General features: G+C 35.3%; 1 protein-coding gene across 3 annotated transcripts in view; it reads right to left on the reverse strand.

Annotated features, from left to right (window-relative positions):
• Positions 1 to 21,728, reverse strand: part of PARG (poly(ADP-ribose) glycohydrolase) — a 117,943-nt gene that overhangs the window by 25,310 nt on the left and 70,905 nt on the right. For all 3 annotated transcript variants that reach the window (XM_021699654.2, XM_021699655.2, XM_021699653.2), the window contains exons 12-14: positions 20,335 to 20,410; positions 14,831 to 14,978; positions 1,300 to 1,378 (exon numbers count right to left, since the gene is read on the reverse strand). In XM_021699654.2, the coding sequence (XP_021555329.2) occupies positions 1,300 to 1,378; positions 14,831 to 14,978; positions 20,335 to 20,410 (303 nt within the window). The remainder of the gene's footprint in view (positions 1 to 1,299; positions 1,379 to 14,830; positions 14,979 to 20,334; positions 20,411 to 21,728) is intronic.

A 21,728-nucleotide genomic window follows, 5' to 3' on the forward strand; every position in this document is an offset into this window, starting at 1 on the left:
TTTAGTGATTCATTACTCACATACAACACCCTGTGCTCATCACAACAAGTGCACTCCTAATCCCATTACCTCTTTAACCCATCCATCTCTCTCCCCTCCAGTAATCCTCAGTTTGTGCTCCATAGTTAAGAGTCTGTTTTCTGGGACACCTGGGTGGCTCAGTTGGTTAAGCATCTGCCTTTGGCTCAGGTCATGATTTCAGGGTCCTGGGATCAAGCCCCACGTTGGGCTCTGGGGAGTCTGCTTCTCCCTCTGTCTGCCTCTCCCCCCTGCTTGCGCTCTCTCTCTGACAAATAAATAAATAAAATCTTAAAAAAAAAAAAATCTGTTTTCTGATTTGCCTCTCTCTTCCCCACCTGTGTTCATTTGTTTTGTTTCTTAAATTCCACATATGAGTGAAATCATATGGTATTTGTCTTTCTCTGACTGACTTATTTCACTTAGCATCACATTCTCTAGCTCCATCTATGTCATTGCAAATGTCAAGATTTCATTCTTTTTTATGGCTGAGTAATATTTCATTATATATATATGCCACATCTTCTTTATTCTACGATCTAGCAACTGCACTACTAGGTATCGTTTGGGTAACCAAACGATACAGAAATACTGATTTGAAGGGATACGTGCACCCTGATGTTTATAGCATCATTATCAACAGTAGCCAAATTATGGAAAGAGCCCAAATATCCATCGACTAATGAATGGACAAAGAAGATTTGGTATATATATATATATACAATGGAATATTACTCAGGCACCATTTCTATAAAAGTTTACCCCCTAAAAGTTCGCGAGGAAGCAAATATGTCAAAGTATAAAAGCATTTTTCAGTAAGAAATAGGAGACTTCAGCAAAGTTTACTGTAGGTCATGCTGTTAACCGTCCTGTGGCATTAGGCAAACTGTCCCAACATGTTTCCCCACCTACTTAATCTCACAGAAAAATTAAGGATAAATAAGCTGGTTAAAGGCTTTAAGCTCTAATAAGAACCTATTCTAAGTAAGTTTGGCCTTGGAAGTTAACCTCCACTGACTGCTTACATTTGGTAGCTGACAGGTAAAGAACAAGAGTTCCACCCTTATTTTTGGTTTATACTTTTGGCTTTTATTTCTCTGTTCTTCCCTTTTGTATATGGAGATGGTAATACTAGTTTAACTACCAATGAACCTGTAATACTGAACTTAAAACAACAGTTACATTTCCAAAGTAAGAGTAGATGGAAGACAGAATGTACTAGGTCAAACCCACATTCCTTAGCTTTTGGTCATGCAATACTCAAGTCAGAAATGAACTCACCTTTCACTTCCATCTTCATGGCTTCGGGCCCAACGATACGTTTCAGCATAGCCTGTGTATTCACTGTACTGTTCCGTACCTGAAACAAATAATCTGCCATTATTTTTCAGAAGGATTTTTCTTAAAAGCTTGAAGAGGGCACGTATTGAATGGAGCACTAGGTGTTATACGCAAACAAAGAATCATGGAACACTGCATCAAAAACTAATGATGTAATATATGGTGATTAACATAACATAATAAAATAAAATTAAAATAAATAAATAGTTAAAAAAAAAAAGCTGCATGCTCTGGGTCTTTAGAGCGGGAGGAGGGGCAGAAGCAGACTCCTCGCTGAGCAGGGAGCCTGACATGGCCAATCCCAGCTCCCCCCTCATCAGATCATGACCTGAGCCAAAGGCAGACGCTTAACTGAGTGGCGCCCCCTAAAGGGACTTTGTTAATAAACTTAATCCTCATTTCTGGAAATATCTGTTGGCAAATGTCAACTGAAAAAAAACCTCACTGGTCTTAATGACCTATTATTTTCTATAAGGAAATGACACCTATAATGACACCTATAAAAGCCACTGCAATGTTTATCATACAGAGATAAATGTCTCAATCAACAGAGAAAACAAAATATGCTCTGTCATATTAATGTCTTTCATGAGTGACAGACTGTTTTATAAAGGTCCAATGTCTTCAATATCAGTAATCTGATGGTAATATTTAGTTTGTATTGTTGAGAAAGCAATTTTACATAAAGACATTCCCTGCTAAGAAAAGTATCATTAAAATTAAATCTAGGACTTGCCTATCCATATGCAAGTTACTTCAAAGGGCTTTGTAAACCAGAATACTGTGACAGAGAAGGCACGGGGACTAAAGCATAATTAAAATTCATCTGATGAGAACATGCACCAAGCTTGCCACATAACAAAGATTTCTACTTTTTTTTTTAAAGTTTTTATTAAGTAATCTCTACACCAAGTGTGAGGCTTGAACTCACAACCCTGAGATCAAGAGTCACATGCTCCTCAGATTGAGCCCACCAGGCGCCCCCAGAGATTTCTCCTTGGACATACGAGGAGGGATAGTGCCAAAAGTGTCCTACTGCTTAACTAAATAAAATCATTCCAATTCCTATGGTCAACTCAATAATTAAACTTTTCAAGAATCAACAAAACCGTAAAATGAAAAGCTGAAAACCCTGAGCAAGATAATACTTTTCACATATAAAAAAGAAATTAAAAAAAAAGAATAAACAAGACAACACTGACAACTAAGAGTAGTGACTTTTTTTTTTTTTTTTTTTAGTGCAATTGCCCTAAATTTGCCGGTAAATAAAATGCAAGCAGACTGACTTTTTCAGACAGCTGAACACTACTTATTAAAATGACTATTCATCCAGTAAAGGTCCAATACTGAAGATATTTGTGACAAAGACTTAATATTAGGGAAAAAATGATACTAGAATATACAGTATTTCCAAAAAATATATATATTTTTAAAAACAGAAAACAGGGGCACCTGGCTCAGTCAGTAGAGGATGACTCTTGATCTCAGGGTCGTGAGTTCAAGCCCCAACTTGGGTGTAAAGATTATTTAAGCAAACAAACAAACTTTAAAAAAAATAGAAAACATATTTAATAAAAATAAAAAGAACACAAAATCAAATCACGACATGCTAATTATGAACTGTCAGTTCTTCATCCAAAAGCAAATTATTTTCATTTTTGGGGTCAGGTTAACTTCTTACATGTTACTTAAACAACTTGAAGCTTTTATACACAAAGATTACTAAATGTAGTGAACAAGACTGCAAATGGCCTCTACATTTATTAACTTATAGATAGATAACTGAGAAACATGTTAAATACCACCATGAAGATGTAATCAGCAACATTCAGACCATGGGAAACTCTACAGGACCAATAGTCTGGGTTGCTTACAAAAAATTATAAGGAAAAAAAGAGAGCAGAACCTATAAACTAAAAGAAACAAACATGAAAACACTAATAAGAAAGTGAGGGTAGTTATATTAATATTGGATAAAACAAACTTGAAGTCAAGGAGTATTATGAAAGATAAAGAGGAACACTTCATAATGATAAAAGGGTCAATTCATCAGAAAGACAACAATTTTGCTTTTGATTTCACATTTGAAAAATTAATGAAATCCATTACATTAATAGATTAAAGAACCCCACATAATCCTAACAAAAGTTGCAGAAAAGATAAAATTCAACACCTACCATGATTAACACTCTCAATAAAACTGAGAATAAAAAAAAGGAACTTCCTCAATCTGATTAAGGACCACTACATGAAAACTTACAACTAACTTCATACACAGTAATGAAAACATTCCACCTAATTCAACACTGTAGTGAAGTCCAAGCCATAAAAATAAGGAAAAAAAAAAAAAAAAAAAAAATCAAAAAGAGTATAAAAAAGTAAGACTATCCTTATTTGCAAATGTCATGACTATTTATGTAGCAAATCCTAAGGAATCACCAGGAAATGAAAGAAAAAAAGAAAAATTATAGAAAAGAAAGACAAGCTCATTAATAAATGTAGTATCAAAGATATGTCTATATAATAGCAGCAAACAGTGGGAAAATAAAACTTTCAAAAATCCATTAACCAGAGCATCAAAAACAATAAAATACTTAGGAGTAAATGTAACAAAAGATATAGCAGACACCACTGAGAAAAAGTAAAGATCTAAATAAATGGTAAGATAGACCATCCTCAGGGGTTGGAAGACTCAATATGGTATTTCTCAATATTGTAATCACAAATATTCCTCAATCCTTTTGATATTCCTAGCAGACATTAAAAATAGTAATCGAGAAGGCGATTCTAAAATTTATATGGAAATGCAAAGAACCTAAAATAAGCAAAACATTTTTGAAAAAAGAACAAAACTGGAGGATTTAAGTATCTGAGTTCAATATTTACTTGTTGTGACCTAAGGAAAGACCAAGAGATCAACTGAACTAAATAGAATTCATAGATAAATCCACACTTGTATGGTCAATTGACTCATGACAACGGTGCTAAAACAATCCATTGGGGAAGGAAGGGATAGTCCTTCCAACATATGTTGCTAGAACAATTAGCTATTCATATAGAAAAAAACCCAAAAACTTCAATTGCTACCTCACACTATGAACACAAATTACTCTGAAATAAAATAAAGGCATTAACATAAAACCTAAAACTATAAGACTTCGAAGAAAACATGGGAGAATGGCTTTATGACACTGGGGGTACATAAAGATTTCTTAGACAATAAAAATATACAAACAACCCAATTTAGAAAAATAAGCAAAAGACTTATACATAACCATCACAGAGGAAGATAAACAATTCGCTACTGACTACATGAAATACTGCTGAATAACACTAGTTATAAGAGGAATGCAAATTAAAACCACAGTGAGATACCACTATATACCCGACAGAATGGGTAAAATCAAAAAGAATGACAACACTAAATGTTGACAAGGATGTCAGCTGAGCTCCACGTAACAGGTTTGCTATTTGCAGTGGCATGGCTTAGAAGTTCTGAAATCACCTTTTCTGTATTCTAGGTTTACTCAAATAAGAAAAGAGGAAGACTAGAATTTATGTTGTGATGTTACGTGGCAATGGGAGGTAGCCATATGAATCCAGTTGTTTATATGTATATGCATGTGTGTGGTTATATCATATATGTCCTGGGTCTGTCTGATGAAGGCATAGAAGCAATGACACCCTTCATAGCAATAAGCATACTGAGTATTCAAATCTTGATTTCTTTTTTTTTTTAGACAGAGAGAGAGCGTGAGCGAGGGGAGGGATAAGGGAAGCGGGAGACAAACACAACCTCTGCTGGGTGGGGAGCCTGACATGGGGCTCAATCCCAGGACCCTGAGATCATGACTTGAACAAAAGCAAGAGTCAGATGCTTAACCGACTGAGCCACACAAGCACCCCTCAAATCTTGATTTCTAAAAATTACTCTAAATCCAGGACTCCTTGGAGAGATAGATGATCTAGAGCTGGGGCAGGGAATATACAAGATGAGCTTAGAACTCTTTTAATGCCAAAAAAGGGGAAAGTGCATTAAAGAATGATGGGCAAAGGAACACAACAGCTAACACTGACAAAATCTGGAACACTATAGCATCAAAACAGATGACAGTAATGGATTATAACACATTGAATAAAATAAGAATCCATGTGACTATATAAATATTAATAAATATACATAAATAAGAGAGAATGGAAAATCCTTCCTTACAGTAGAGTGCCAACTACTAAATGCAGGAGGAATGATGGAGTTAAGAAAATGGGTGCTAAAATAGTGGGTGAATGTTTGATGAGGAAAGAATATTTACAGTTTCAAAATGTGAAATACGTAACTACAGATTAATTACAAAGGGAAAAGACTAACTTGAAAGTGAAGAAACGTGGCAGATCCCACCTTAACCAAATCATGACAATTTATCATAAACACTGAGACAAAGTGGTATTACTGTTCTCCTCAAAAGATACATTAGAGCAGGACACATCACTTCAGTGGGATTTCTATCAAAATGAATAAACTGGGGACGCCTGGGTGGCTCAGTCGGTTAAGCGTCTGCCTTTGGCTCGGGTCATGGTCCCGGTGTCCCAGCATCAGGCTCCCTGCTCAGCCAGGAGCCTGCTTCTCCCTCTGCTCCTCACCCCGCTTGTGCTCTCTCTCTCTCAAAAAAAGAATAAACTGAATCTAGTTACAAAGAAACATTGGGCAAACCCAAAATAAGAGACAATTTATCAAGTAATTGGTTTATATACTTTATTTTTTTTTTAAAGATTTTATTTATTTATTTGACAGAGAGACACAGCGAGAGAGGGAACACAAGCAGGGGGAGTGGGAGAGGGAGAAGCAGGCTTCCCGCCGAGCAGGAAGCCCGATGCGGAGCTCGATCCCAGGACCCTGGGATCATGACCTGAGCTGAAGGCAGACACTTAACGACTGAGCCACCCAGGCGCCCCTGGTTTATATACTTTAAAAATATCAAGGTAAACAAATACAAGGAAAGGCTGAGAAACTGTCCTACTTTAAAGGATACATGACAACTGTATTCAAGGTGTGATCCTGGACTGGAGTAGACTGGGGGGGAAAAAAGCTACAAAGAATATAATTAGGATAATTGACAAAATGAAAATATTGACTAGGGATTAACTAATAGTACTTTATTAATGTTAAATTTCTTGATTTTGATAATTTTTTGTGATTTAAGAGAATATCCTAGTTATTAAGAAATATACAGCAAAATATTTAGGGTAAAAGGGCACAATGTCTCCAATGTACTCTCGAAGAGAGATCAGGAAAAGAAAATAGAGAATAATAAAGCAGATGAGAAGAGATGCAAACTGGTGAATCCGGATGAATATTATATGGGAATTCCTTGTATTATTCTTGCAACTTTCCTATGAGAGTCTGAAATGTCTCATATACACACAAATATAAAAATATCTATACAATATAAATATTTAAAAAGCTATGAAAAATACTATTCTATTTTCATTTATGATTAAAATTTTCCATAATAAAAACATAAAAGATTTAAACTCAATACTAAGAGTTTCTAGTCTATTACTTAGCATACTGCTTCTTAGAAGTAATTTTCAAAAATTTAAAGTAATTTATACCTTAATTCCTATAAATTCATCTAGGATTTTGGATAAGATACGCAGCTACAAATTAAGAAAATAATTACAGAATTCATGTTGTTTCTTGTGTAAGCCTTCCTTGACACCGTAAGTAGCATTGGTGGTCCCTTATCTGTGCTCCACAGTACTCTGCACATAGCATCAGTAAAGCACTTAGAATATTAAATTGCAAACTGAGAGTCAGTTATATTTCTACACAGTGGCAATGAACAATCACAAACTGGAATTTTAAAAATATATTTATAATAGCAACAAAAATATGAAATAGGGATAAACGTGAGCAAATATAAAAGAAGTATAAAGTGAAAAGTATACATTTTACTGAGAGAAATTAAAGATGACCTCAATAAACAGAGCTATCTCATTCATGTGTCAAAGACTAAATATTGTTAAGATGTCAATTCTCCCCAAATTGATCTATAGATTCAAAGCAGCCTTAATTAAAATTCCAGAAGCTTTTTGGTAGATATTGACAAACTGATTCTAAAATTCACCAAAACAACTCTGAAAAAGAACAAAGCTGGAGGACTCACACTATCTGATTTTGAGAATTATTATAAAGTAATATATTATTATACAGTAATCAAAACAAAAAATAAAAACAAGTCACTGTAAGATCATGAAAAGATACACCACATATGATAAAAAGATATACCACATCTGATAAAACACCTGTATCCAAAATACATAAAGCATTTTCAAAACTCAACAATAAAAAACAAATAACCCAATTAAAACATGGGCAAAAGATGGTTTCATGTATGTAGCCATACATCAAAAAGTAACTTACCTGACTGTACACTTTAAATATAGAGTTTACTGTATGTCAATTATGCCTCAATAAAGCTATTTTAAAAATGTAATCTAACTCCTTGACTAGACTGCCAGCTTCTCAAGAAAGGAATTATAAGTCATTAACATGTATGTCTACATTAGCATTTTGTTAATGCAAGAATACAGACGCAGGGGGGTGACTGGCTGGCTCAGTTGGTGGAGCATGTAACTCTTGATCTCAGGGTCATGAGTTCAAGCCCCACATTGGGTCTGGAGCCTACTTAAAAAAAAAAAAAAGGACTATAGAAGCAGTTAAGTACTTGCTGCATAAACATAATAATTAACAAGCAAAAAGGGAAGAACACTGTATTAACTGAGGTTAAAATTGTAATTCCAAAAAGACTTAATCTGAAAGTACCATGTAACTGACACATATAAAAAAATTCACATTTACAAAGACAGCCTGGCATGGTAAAAAGAGCACCACACTAAGATTAGGAGACATGAGGGACCCAAAGTGAATCCTTAAGTAACCAAATCTCTCAGTGGACTTCATTTCATCATCTGAAAATCAGGGTTGTTAATAATTCCTATCTTGTTTACTTCATAGAATTCCTTGGAAAACCATATAAGAAGAATTCAAAAGTCTTCAAAACCATAAAGTAGTTAGTATTGGTGTCATCAGACTCTACTTTGCAAGGAGGTAGAGAAACCAAAGATACATGATTTCATTTATGTGAGGTTTAAAAGCAACCTGGTCTACTGACCTGACTGGAAATAAAGACAGGAACAGTCCTGTTCCTTTCTATTTTCTGCCCAGCAGTGGACAAGCTTCATTTTCCTTATTTATAAAAAACAAAACAAAACTGCCTACTCTGATCTCTTAACTATGAAAACAAATACCTGTCTTTTCAAAAGAGAGTGGCTGGAAAATATAAAATATCAATTATCATATTTCTATTTTAGGTTAGGATGGTTTTGTCCTTCTTTCCTAAAAGAAACCAGATTAATTTCTTTCAGGTATGGGAAATCAAAGATGCACATACAGATGATTTTGTTCTAAACAAATTAAATCCTGGATTTTCAGAGTAGACATCTTTCAAAATTATGTCAACTGTCTGTTCTGAAAAACAGATACCCTTGTTTTAAATTCAAATATATTGATAAACTATGATGAAAATACAAAGGTTAATAGTGATAATAGGAAACAAGAGACAGAAGACTGAATGACTTTTGTGATAGCTCTCTGTAGGTATAACCTATAAGACTTCATTCTCAAAAATTAATCTTCAGTTAAGGAAAAAACTAGAAGGAACCCATTAAAATCTTTGCATAAGTTTGTGACAGGTTAATGAGTTTTTAGATTTAGTAATAAGAAATGTTCTTATTTTTCTCTTACTAGTAATGAAAGTTTATGATGAACTGAGAAAAAAATATTTGGAGATTAAAAAATTCTATGTACCAATGGGTTGTGCCCTTAGAAATAAGGTTTGTATAAAAGCAAAGCCATCTACTCTGCTTTTATTAGTAGCACTCATACAGTGATGATTATTCAGGAGATAGAATACTTTGACTTTCACTGCCATGATTAAGAAAAATGAAGAAAAGCTAAACAACTGAATTTGGATCTTTCCCAGTGAGCTGGTATCATTTAGTTGGCAATGGGTTGTTTTTGTAGTGATGGGCTTCTAGTGTTGTTGCTCTATAAAAAGCATCAATACCGTAAGCAATGGTGTCTGTCCACTTTTCTACTTTCTATCAGATATGCTGACATTCACAAAAGATATAAGGATCTGTGATGTCTGGGACAATTTGATTCACTAGAGGGCAGGTTTTATGTTAAATGTACTAACATTCTGCTCAGTAAGTTTCATGTCTAGGCATCCGCTTTAAGTACTCACCACACTGAAACAATAAAACAAACTCTTAGAACCATGGTAACACCCTTTCGCATTAAAGCTATCTGCTGGATGATGTAGAAGAACACAAGAAAGGGGGAAAAAGGGGGAAAAAAGAGGCGGGTAAGATTGGAGATTCTTTCTATCTATATTTACTGAAAGGTTTTAACTCATGGCTGCCTCCAGGGAGGATCACAGCAAATAGAGAGATAACACTATCTGGATAAAAGTATTTGCCTGTTTCATGACCTGTTTCATATTCATTTCAAAGTCTGATACCAACCAGATGCCCCAAAATGATGATAAATTTAATTTATTTCTAATTTCTCAAACTCTTCTACAGATTCAGGCAGCAGAGTCACAGCCATTAGCTCACTGAGCCTGGATGAATCATTGAAGGAATGGAATTGATCAGGCAGATAGATTGCAGTGCATGGCTAAGAGTCTCCTGAGAAGGGAGATGGCAGAAATCCAACATCAAATAGATGATGAAATGGCCATTTCCATTATGGGAACATCACATCACAGATATTAATTAGAAGGCACTATAATAGAGTTAAGTGGATGTGGGGAAAAATGCTGAGTTAAAAGTCACCCCGGATGTCCCTAGCCTGAAGTAATCATAGATGTGAAGGTGAGTCATGGATTTGCAATTTTCCATTCATTTTACAATAGCTATAGGTAAGGTAGAGAACAGATATAACTCCAGAGTGGTGATCTTTTTTTTAGACTGGGGACAAGCTATCTTTAAAAAAAGAAAAAAATTCTAGTGTTTTCCTTTTATTATTAGGAAGAAAATTACATCTTTTATTTACAGCAACACTAATGGTAGATGATAAGAGACCTACTATTCTCCCAGTAAAGAAGAAATAAAGCAAATGAAACAAATCAGCTCTGAGTTTAAATACCCAGCATTCTACCAACTTTTTTAAGGATGTAAACTCATCTTTAAAACTGATGAAATATTCTGTCCTGAGTCTTTAGTTCAAATCTAGCTTAGCTGTTAAAAATTAAAAATCTTTTAAAGTATTATTTGATAACACCCAAATGCTGGAGACAGTCACATTCCAGACCTTCAGAGCTCTCTAAAACATTATAAGACTCATATTCAAAGTATCTATTGGCCCAACACTGGATTTATGACAGTTTAATTTTTTTATTCTGCAATCCCTTGCACTTTCCTTCCCCTTAATACCTTCCAACTGCATTCTTCCTATCTGTACACATAATAAACAATAACAGCAGACAGATGACCAATAAAGGAGTTGAGACAACAGTGAAGATAGAAGGGTTTTATCTTTACATTTTGGTACAATATGGATTACAACCTCAGGATTCTGGATGAAATACTTTGGTATTAACTTCAAATAGTTGAGGCTTTATCCAAGAGGAAATTTCTTTGCTGAGGTTCCATTCTTAATTTCCTACATAAACTTAGAAAATTAACAAAAGAGCAGAATCACAGAGATATTATAAGAAATAATAAGATACCCAAATAATGTTGAAAGCCTTTTTTTTCCCCCAACAAGCACTTACCAAAGGTAAGGATGCATCAGCAAAAATGATTAAATAAAAACCTCTGAAAATTTTCTCCTCCATAAAAGCCATGAGAACACTGGCAAAAATTATAAGAATCAACTTTTTCTGAACTGTGGGAATTAACCAAAGGCTTGCAGCAGTCTGAGGAGGGTTCATTAAAGAAAAATTGGCTGAATCTTGGTTAAAAACAATGAGCTTTGTGACATTTTAACTCTCCCTATTTTTATTCCACTCTCCTGAGCTCTAGAGTAGCCTTAAAAACCAACAGTTTGTAATCACAGTAAAAACCACGAAAGGGGTCAGAAGAGAGATGAAGTTCCTTCAAAGCCCCATTCTCAGAGAACTGTCATCATTTGACCTGTCTGGTGGCTCCCTGGAAGACCTCAGTCGTAAGGCCGTCTTTATTTGACTTGACTTGGAGTGCATCAAGTCAGTGCAAAGAGCCTAATCTCCAGGGGTGTTCACTGAAAACAATTTCATGCAATTGCTTAATAGCATGGCTACCTGAGGCAGTAGACATCAGCTGGAGCAAATAATAGGCTAACCAAAAAGTTTCAAAGGGATGGGCGCCTGGGTGGCTCAGTTGGTTAAGCGACTGCCTTCGGCTCAGGTCATGATCCTGGAGTCCCGGGATCGAGTCCCACATCGGGCTCCCTGCTCGGCGGGGAGTCTGCTTCTCCCTCTAACCCTACCCCCTCTCATGCTCCCTCTATCTCAGTCTTTCTCTCAAATAAATAAATAAAATCTTTAAAAAAAAAAAAGTTTCAAAGGTAAAGCTGAAGAATGAGATATCTATAAGGGGCTTTAAAAAATTCTTAGTATCCCCAGGAATCCAGAAGTCTACATGCATGACCATGGCTGTGCACATGCTCACGAAAGACCTGGGAATGTCCTAACTCACTACTCTGACCCTGAGGCTCTATGCAAGCAATAAATGAAGTGCCAAGTGCAAGCAGAAAGCAAATGTCAATGGCCTGGTAGAGTATTGAAGGTGAGCCCCAATGTATACACAGAGTCCTTCAGAAAAGATTGACTTATTGGTTCCAAGCATTTAAGGTAATCTTAGTCCAATCATTAGCTAAACTAACCTAACTAAGTAGAGACTTTAATGAACATACACAAAAAAGAATACAGACTTTACAGAATTAGTTTAGGAAAGTCACTAAATAACAATAACAAATAGCAACAAAAACAGACTCTGGGGGAAGGGGAAAATCTGATTCTGAGAGTTGCTACATTATTAAAATGTCCAATTTTCAACAAAAAATTGAGATTTTGCAAGAGCGCCTGGGTGGCACAGTCGGTTAAGCATCTGCCTTCAGCTCAGGTCATGATCCTGGGGTTCTGGGATCAAGCCCCGCATCAGGCTCCCTGCTCTGCAGGGAGTCTGCTTCTCCCTCTCCCTGTGCCCCTTCCCCCTTCCTTGTGCACACACACACTCTCTCTAATAAATGAATAAAATCTTTAAAAAAAAATTGAGATATGCGAAGAAAAGAGAAAGTAAGATACCTACTCAGGTAAAAAAGGTAGTCAACTATAACTGTACCTGAGGAGACCAGATGTTAGACTTACTAAACAAAGACATTAGCTATTTAAATATGTTCAAAGAACTAAAGGAAATTATATCTAAAGAACTAAAGTATGCAAATAATGCCTCACAAATAGAGAAACTCAAAAAAGAGACAGAAATTATTTAAAAAGAAGAACCAGTGGCTCAGTCGGTTAAACATCTGCCTTTGGTTCAAGTCGTGATTTCAGGGTCCTGGGATCGAGCCCTGCATTGTGGGCTCCCTACTCAGCAGGGAGTCTGCTTCTCCCTCTGCCACTCCCCCTGCTCGTGCTCTCTCTCAAACAGATAAAATCTTAAAAAAAAAAAGACGAAGAAGAAGAACCAAATAGAAATTCTGGAGGTGAAAAGTACAGTAACTGAAATATAAATTTCATTGGAGGAATTCAAAAGCAGATTAGAGCAAGCAGAAAAAATAATCAATAAACTTGAAGATAAGTCAACTGAAATTATCCTGTCTGAGAAAGAGAAAGAATAGAGAATGAAGAAAAATGAACAGAGCTTCAGAGACCAATAGGACATCATCAAATGTACCAACATATGCATAATGGGATTCCCAGAAGGAGAAGAAAAAAAGGGACAGAATGAATACTTAAAGAAATAGTGGTAAAAAATTTCCCAAATTTATCTAAACATTCAAGCAGCTCAATGAACTCCAAATAGGATAAAATCAAAGAGATCCTAAACACATCATAATCAAACTGTTCAAAGACAAGGAGAAAATCTTAAGAGTAAATCTTAAAAGTAAAATATAAGGAACAAAATTTAGATACTCTCCTGAAAGTTGCCTATAAATATATCTGAAGCAAAGACAGTGGCTTCAGGCTTAGATCTCAGAGTCTTAGTTCTGGCATGTACCTCTTTGGAGGTAAATTAGTTGAGTATAAATTTGATATAACTCATAGGGGATGGTTTTTCTCTCATTATAATCTTTCAGAATAACAATCAACCAAATTCTCCAAACCAGGTGAGTGTTTAGTCTCCTACACTAATCTCAAAGCAGCAACAGATTCAAAAAGGAAATAAGAAATCCTTTTGCAGAAAGAAAAAAGTATCAGCAGCAGATGACTTGATTATGGCTTTTATGTGGGAATGTTCCTTGAATAAAAGGCTTAACTTACCTATGGTGGCTGATTAAGAATTTCTTAAGAACTATGAGTTAATCATTAGTTTTTTTGTAGCTCATTCACAAGAAAATACAGTGACATAGTAGTATCTCAAGCTAAAAAAACTTAAATAAAAAATTTAAATCTCAATAATAGACCTAAAGTATAAATTTGACCATATTTCCCTCTCTCCTCCTCCCATATTAACTTAAATCAAGAAAAGCCACTCAGATCATCACATTTTTTTCTCTTAGGATTAGAAATTGGGTTAATATAAGGTTACTGATTTATTTCTCTTCTATAAAAGCTCTCTGTTTTACTGATTCTCTCTGACTACTGTAACTGTGTTTTTTTTATTTATATAAGTCTTCATACTGAAGTATAACAAAGCACTATGGAAACATAATGGAAGAATAATAATAGGGGGCGCCTGGGTGGCTCAGTCGTTAAGCGTCTGCCTTCGGCTCAGGTCATGATCCCAGGGTCCTGGGATCGAGCCCCGCATCGAGCTCCCTGCTCTGCGGGAAGCCTGCTTCTACCTCTCCCACTACCCCCTACTTGTGTTCCCTCTCTCGCTGTGTCTCTCTCTGTCAAATAAATTTAAAAAATCTTTAAAAAATAAAGAATAATAATAGAATACATGTTCAAAGACATATCACTATCCTCTTTTTAAGGGCATTATATCATAAAATTTCAAACTGGAGGGTAAATGCATAGTTTTTACCCTTGTTCCTCAGATAAAGATGCCAAGAAAGAAAAGGTGGGAATAAAATGTCTTACTCAAGATTAGGAAAATAAAACTGTAACAATTTCAAAAAACCAAGAATTAATCAATAAAAATATAGGGACTAATGCCCATGATACAGAATAGCGATATCTTGGTGGCTTCTAGCCTTCATGATAGATATTCATAGATGGGGAAAACTACTCTATCATACAGACTACCCATAACTAACCTGTAATGATAAGACATTCATTGTGATCCAGCACCTCAGTGAAGAGCCGTGAAACAATTAACTCGGGGTTGATTAAAAAGCGGATTTCTTCTTGCACAAGTCCTGCACCGGTTACACCACCTCCAACAAAACGGTTTGCAAAATCCACCTATTTGGGAAAATGTGGCATGTTAAATGATGATCTAAATACCTACATATATGATAAAGAAGTAGTCTCCCTCTTCCTTTCATTTCCCATATAAATCAATCCCCAAATTAGTAATCTTCCCAGGGAGAATAGGTTGTGGTTGAATGTACTCTTTCCATCTCACTGCAGTTAACATCTCTGCTTATTCCTTTGGATTCTAAAACCTTAGAAGGAACCTGGAAAATGGAGCTTTTAGGCAAAAGCCTCAATGTAATTATACAGACTCTTGTTTACAAACCTTCTATGTACTCCAAGGGCCACAAATCAAGGGAAACTATTTGGAAAGGTTTTAAGATCATTTCCACACCATTCACTATTCAATTTCCATTTCTGGATTTCTTATGACTTTAATTGTATCTTATATAATATGGCAATCAAACATTTGTCCTAAAAGAACTGAGAAACTTAGTAATTGCCCTTTTTTGGGTAACCTTTTTCTTCTGTGAAAGAATAAAGAGATGGAAATTTCATCCTAAATTCAGTTGTAAATGCAAAACTGTGTAAACATCACAAACTATTTTTTTTAATACAGCTAAGGAAAAAAATGAAAACAGAAAACCTAGTTTAACAACAAAGATTCATAATTTGGCTATTGTTGATAATGCTACTTATAAACATCAGAGTACATGTTTATGGAAAGAGCCCAAATTACCATCAACTGATAAATGGATAAAGAAGAGTGGGGTGTATGTGTGTGTATAAATAAACAAACTGGAATAGTCCTCAGCCATAAAAAAGAACGAAATCTTGCCATTTGCAACAATGTGGATAGAGCTAGAGAGTATTATGCTAAGTGAAATAAGTCAGTCAGAAAAAGACCCATACCATATGATTTTACTCATGTGGAATTTAAGAAACAAGTGATCATAGGGGGGACACAAGAAAGAGGCAAACCAAAAAACTATAGAGAACAAACTGATGGTTACCAGAGGGGAGGTGGGAGGGGGGAAATAGGTTAAATAAGTTAAATAGGTGATGGGGTTTAAGGAGTACACTCGTGATGAGCACCAGGTATTATAATTAAGTGTTGAATCACTAAATTGTACACCTGAAAGTAGTATCACACTGTATGTTAACTGGAATTTTAATAAAAACTTAATGGTTTCCAGCTTTGCCTTAGATTTTTCTATTCGAGGACTTAGATTACACACATACACAACACCCTGTGTACATACATAGCTACATACATAGCTATACACATGCAAAAAGAATTTAGTAAGTAATATAAGAGAAGCTTATATACCGTATAGAAAAAACATACTCCTGTGTCTCTCCTTTCCTCTTACACTAATACCACACTCACAACACTTTTGACACCAGATGTATGGGTTTCTACACATCAAGAAATTCTGAAACACCAGCTAGGTATCCTGTAATTCTATTCAGTTCTGACATCATCTACCAGGAGTTCACATCAGATCCCACAGGCTAAGGATTCAGTCCCACAAGACTGCCCCACTTCACACACCAACTGCAAGTCCCAAGTTGTCAATTATACTTCTAATTGACCAGCTATAAGTTGGGGTTCCCATGACCTGCTCCTGTGGTTTGATAGAACAGCTCACAGAACTCAGGATAACACTTATTTATGTTTACTGATTTATTAAAAAGGATATAATAAGGGATACAGATGCCTCTTCCCAGTTACCATGCCCATGTAGCACAGAGTTTCTACGCCTCTCTGGGCAAGGCACTCTCCTAGTACTTCCACATGTTCACCAACCTGGAAGCTCTTTGAATCCTGTACTTTTGGGGAGTTTTGTGGAAGCTTCATCACTTAGGCATGATCAAGCATTAACTCAGTTTCCAGTCCCTCTTCCTTTCCCAGAAAATGGGGGTGGCGTAAAAGTTCCAAACCTCTCATCATGGCTTAATCTTCTTGGTGACCAGCCCCCATCCTGAAACTATCCAGGAGCTCAGCAAAAGTCACCTCATCAGAACAAAACACACTCCTATCACCTAGGAAATTCCAAGGGATTTAGGAGCTCTGTTTCAGGAAATCAGGGTCAAAGACCAAATATTAGAACAAAAGATGCCTCTAGTGCTCTTATCAGTTAGGATATTACTGGGGTTTTAGGAGCTCTGTGCAAAGAACCAGGGGTAGAGACCAATATACTTTTTTTCTATTATTTTACATATACTTTCAGACTATTGTCAAATATAAGATTTCCTAAAACTTGTTCTCTAAAGCAATTATGATACTACATAGTAATTTGAAGTCTGTTTTACAAAAGAGTAAAGCAAGAACATGAATCTTTTGATATATAAAGATACATGTAAAAAGACAGAAATTAACAGAAGGTAAAGTAGTCTTCTTTCATTAGAGAAAAACTTAGAAATACTGAAAAATATGACTAGACAAGTTCTTGAAATGAGTTATTACAGAGAACCATATGTATTTTATACTCTGGCATACTAAATCAACACTAAAAAAAAAGAGTAACTCTTTGGCTTATATAGAAAATTAATTTTAGTTGAACTAGTCCATTGATTAGAATTAGCTGCTTTCAACATATAAGGTCATTATGCATTGGGTGATTTATGGCTTAAAATGTTCAACAAAGATCAACTGAATATTGTGCTGGGAACCATGTGATACAAAGATGAGTATGACATGAGCCTTGACTTCACAGCATTTGCAATCTAGATGAGATCCCAGCACATACGCAGAATAAGGTGATTACTAAAGAACCTACTAGAATGTATTAGATCCTTCCCAAATAATACAATTAACTAAAATTGGAGCAAGGAGACATGGCATTCAAACTAGATTTTGCTGACATTCAGGCAGAGGGAATAACTGCACAAGGACGTGGGAAAAAAACAACTGTACAGAGCTATATGAAGACAGTGTTAAGCAGATTCCTGATGCCTGTCTGCAATATAGAGTATGTGAAGGATTATAGTTGCTGATGAGGTATTCTGGGGTCAAGGAAAGTATTTAATTTTGAAGGTTCTTGGAAAAATTCTAGGAAGAAAAGTTACAACTGGACCTGTGTTTTAGAAAGATAATTCAGGCTAGAGTTTAAAGAATGAATTGGAAAGGAGTAAAATTAAAAGCAGAGAGGCTGGGTAGGTGACTACTGAATAGTTTAGATAAGCACTACTAGGACCTCAAACAGGTCAGTGGGGAAGAAAGTGAAGGAAAGAGAGACCCAGCAAAAATTAAAATGGAGAGCACTTGAAAATCAAGAGACTAGCTAAGCATAACAGTACTGTGAATACAAATGAGAAACAAACAAGGTTTGAAATCAGCAAAACTTAATTTTTACTGGAACAAGGTACACAACTAAAATAAAAAGATAAGTTCTATCCAACTTATGTACAACTTGGTAATGATAAATGAAATACATTCAATGTGCATACTATTATTCATTCTTTGAATAAAAGGCCAACATTTATTACTTGAAAGGTATGCACAGAAATAAATACATTATACTAAACTCAATATGCCTCTGAAGGCAGGGGTCTTTTAGAAAAATCAAACTTTCTACTACTTAAAAAAGTTAATAAAAGACTCTCTATTACAGGTGAGAAACCTGTTCCAGTACATGAAAACAAGCATATGAGGGCTTCTTTATTTTTAGCCATTTTCCAACTCACTTTACTTTAAAGCTACTTGTTCAGATTAGTCAGTTTCTGAATTATAACTTGATGAAAAGGGAGAAATGATAACAATCCTTAGAGAGGTTTTGTTGTTGTTGCCATTCAGTATAATGTAATTTATATGCTACACAAGGAGCTTTGAAATATTGCAATACAGTATTCCCCGATCTCCTGGGGATACATGGCATGGGTAGGGAGAATAATTAATAGAAGCCTTTACAGAATTCTTTTAATCTATTGAGGTTTCACATTTCATCTATAATATATTCCAGAAAAATGGGAAGAATCTCAACCTTGAATGTTGCTAAATAATTCCTTGCTGAATTGTATTGTGAGGAAAGGTCAGCATTCCTGTGGTGCTAACTAGCAGTAGCTTTGTTTATTTCATGTGTATTAAGACTCCCTCAGTTAAATCCAAGATTTTAATGTAGAAAAGAACATCATCAAGATGGAAATGTGTGAAAAAAGTAACATTCATTTGAAACAAATTTTAAGCATATTTCAAAATTACTGTTTACAAAAAAGTAATGATTAAATACAAATTTTTAAAAATTTTAAGTGCCAGACAAATATTAATTCAGTTATCTAAGTATTTCTGTTTATAATCTCAAAAAATTACTGGGAGAGAGTGACTTAAAGCAAAATATGGTTTGCCCCCTTGAAGATTTTAATTACAAATATGTCTTTGAAAGGCCATTCTAAAAAGAGTCTCAGTTTCACTAAGCACTGAGAGCATAAATATATCATAAGAAGCCAAATGCAAATGAGTCTAGTCATTTTACAGTATACATTAAGTTATTCAAAAAAGTTAGTCCATTCTCAGGAAAATGATTTAACTTCTGACCCAATATAAGCACCAAATAAGGATCTAAGAAGAAAAATCAGCAATTTCCAGTATAAGTGAAATGATGTACAGCATCTTTCAAAGAAAACTGAAATTACAATGTTCTTATAAATGGGATATGAACACAAATCACTAACATTTTGTCTCTGATTAGTGATTTTTTAAAAATCACTATAAAGCAAAAGAAAAACATGTTCAAGTTAAGTGTTACAACAATTTAAAGCTAGATACAGAGGGTGTTTTGTTAACTCCTTTTTCCAAAAATATATATTTTTAAAGTAAAGGCAGTAACACAGATTAGTAACAAAGATTGAGAGATGGGCAAAATCTGCTCTGAAACAGGGAAAAGACAGCAAGCATAGTTGGCTCATGTGCCTGAAACTGTTACATATGGGAGAGAGGACTTTCTTATCAATCAGTTTTAGATGTCTGCCTCCTAAGACCTAAACAAGGTTGGTGGCAGAAAAACATTTCAAGCTGGTCATCATTTGGGGCAGAGCAAGAGCCTTTAAAGAAAAAGAACAAAACTACTTGGTGACAGCTTGTCAAGACCATACTGTGGGAACTTCATCCACTGTCAATCTACATCAATGTATGAACTAAGAGGCCTGATGTTGTCCAGATCTTAAGATTTTCTGTCAAAGCCTTTTTAAAGAGGTGCACGTTAAGAAACAGCGTACACTGGCAAATAAGTCTTACCAAGGCTGTCAAAATGATCTGTTTGGCGTTTTTCTCCATTCTGCTATCATGCTTCTTCGCATTAAATCAGTTTAGGAGATAAATAAACAGGTTTTCATATTTCCTTTGCTGTCAGAAGCTTGGCAAGAGTAAGTCCCAAACACACGCACACTGTTGTGATCCACCTACCTGTAGCATGCCTTGACCATTTCCTTCTATGGTACCTTCATAAGTGACATGCAATCGAGTCAGGGGTTTTTCACATCTACAATTTAAAAAGATAATCCTTTACTTTTTTCCTTTTTTTTTTTTTTCTCTTATTTTATTTATTTGAAAGAGAGAGAATGAGAGAGAGAGAGCATATGAGAGAGGGGAGGGTCAGAGGGAGAAGCAGACTCCCCAGTGAGCAGGGAGCCCGACGCGGGACTCGATCCCGGGACTCCAGGATCATGACCTGAGCTGAAGGCAGTTCCTTAACCAACTGAGCCACCCACGTACCCCGATAATCCATTACCTTTAATGACAAACATTTCACTATGGAAAAATGTGAAAATATACATAACTAGAGAAGAAATATTGAAACCATTCCAAATCTTAAAAGCCAGAAACAGGTGCCTGGTTAACATTTTTGATACAGATTCTCCCAAACTTTTTCTTATTCAAATATTAAATACACATATTTAAATTAAAATGGGATAACATGCTGCTTTAAAACCCATTTTTCTCCTATAAAATATTAGTTTCTCTTCTTTAAGAATTGAAAAACTTCTCAAAATGTAAAAAAAAAAAAAAAAAAAATCTATGCAATTTTATTATTATGCTAGAGTTGGCAACCTAAAGAAAAATACAGAAAAATTTGGCAATAAATCATATATATTGGGATGGAGTCTATTTTCACTAGCTTGTACACGAGTGTGTGTGGTGGGGGTGTCTTGATGAAAATACAGGCCACAGAAATCTGATCTATGATATTTTTATATTAATAAAATTGATGGATGAATCTATTACTTGTAAGTCACAATTATTTTCTTTCCCTTTCATTGACCACAGTCACTGACATGCTACCCCAAAATTTGGCATCATGGTATATCAAATATTTTAAGCTGAATTAAGTTTGAGAAAATGGCAGAAGCAGGAGGGTCACTATGACCTCCTCCCCTCCTCACAGTGTAATAAAACCCTCATGTGCAAGGTGCCCACCCTGTATTTGGAGGAAAGGAACATCCTTATCCAAAGAAAAAGGGATGCCAAGAATTCTAACAAACAGGCCTTGCTAAGTTTTCCCTGGATAACTACAATTACCTCATATTTCTTAATCTGTCAAATTCCTCAGAGATGTCTACTCTTCATTGAACCTAGCAAAAAAGTAAGTGGGTCTGTTTCTTTGGGCCTTCATTTCCTTAAGAAGGTTCCTGTGACATGTAAAACTTACATTAAACAAATTTGTGTGCTTTTCTCCTGTTAAATCTTTGTCCTTTTAGTTTTCAGACCCAGCCTGGGACCCTAACTAGGTCAAGAAAAAACTTTTTCCTCCCTTACAGTATTTACCTGGCTTACATTATATTAAAAAACCAATTCCATTT

Source organism: Neomonachus schauinslandi, chromosome 6 (genome assembly GCF_002201575.2).
Source record: "Neomonachus schauinslandi chromosome 6, ASM220157v2, whole genome shotgun sequence".
In the NCBI taxonomy this organism is placed as follows: domain Eukaryota; kingdom Metazoa; phylum Chordata; class Mammalia; order Carnivora; family Phocidae; genus Neomonachus; species Neomonachus schauinslandi.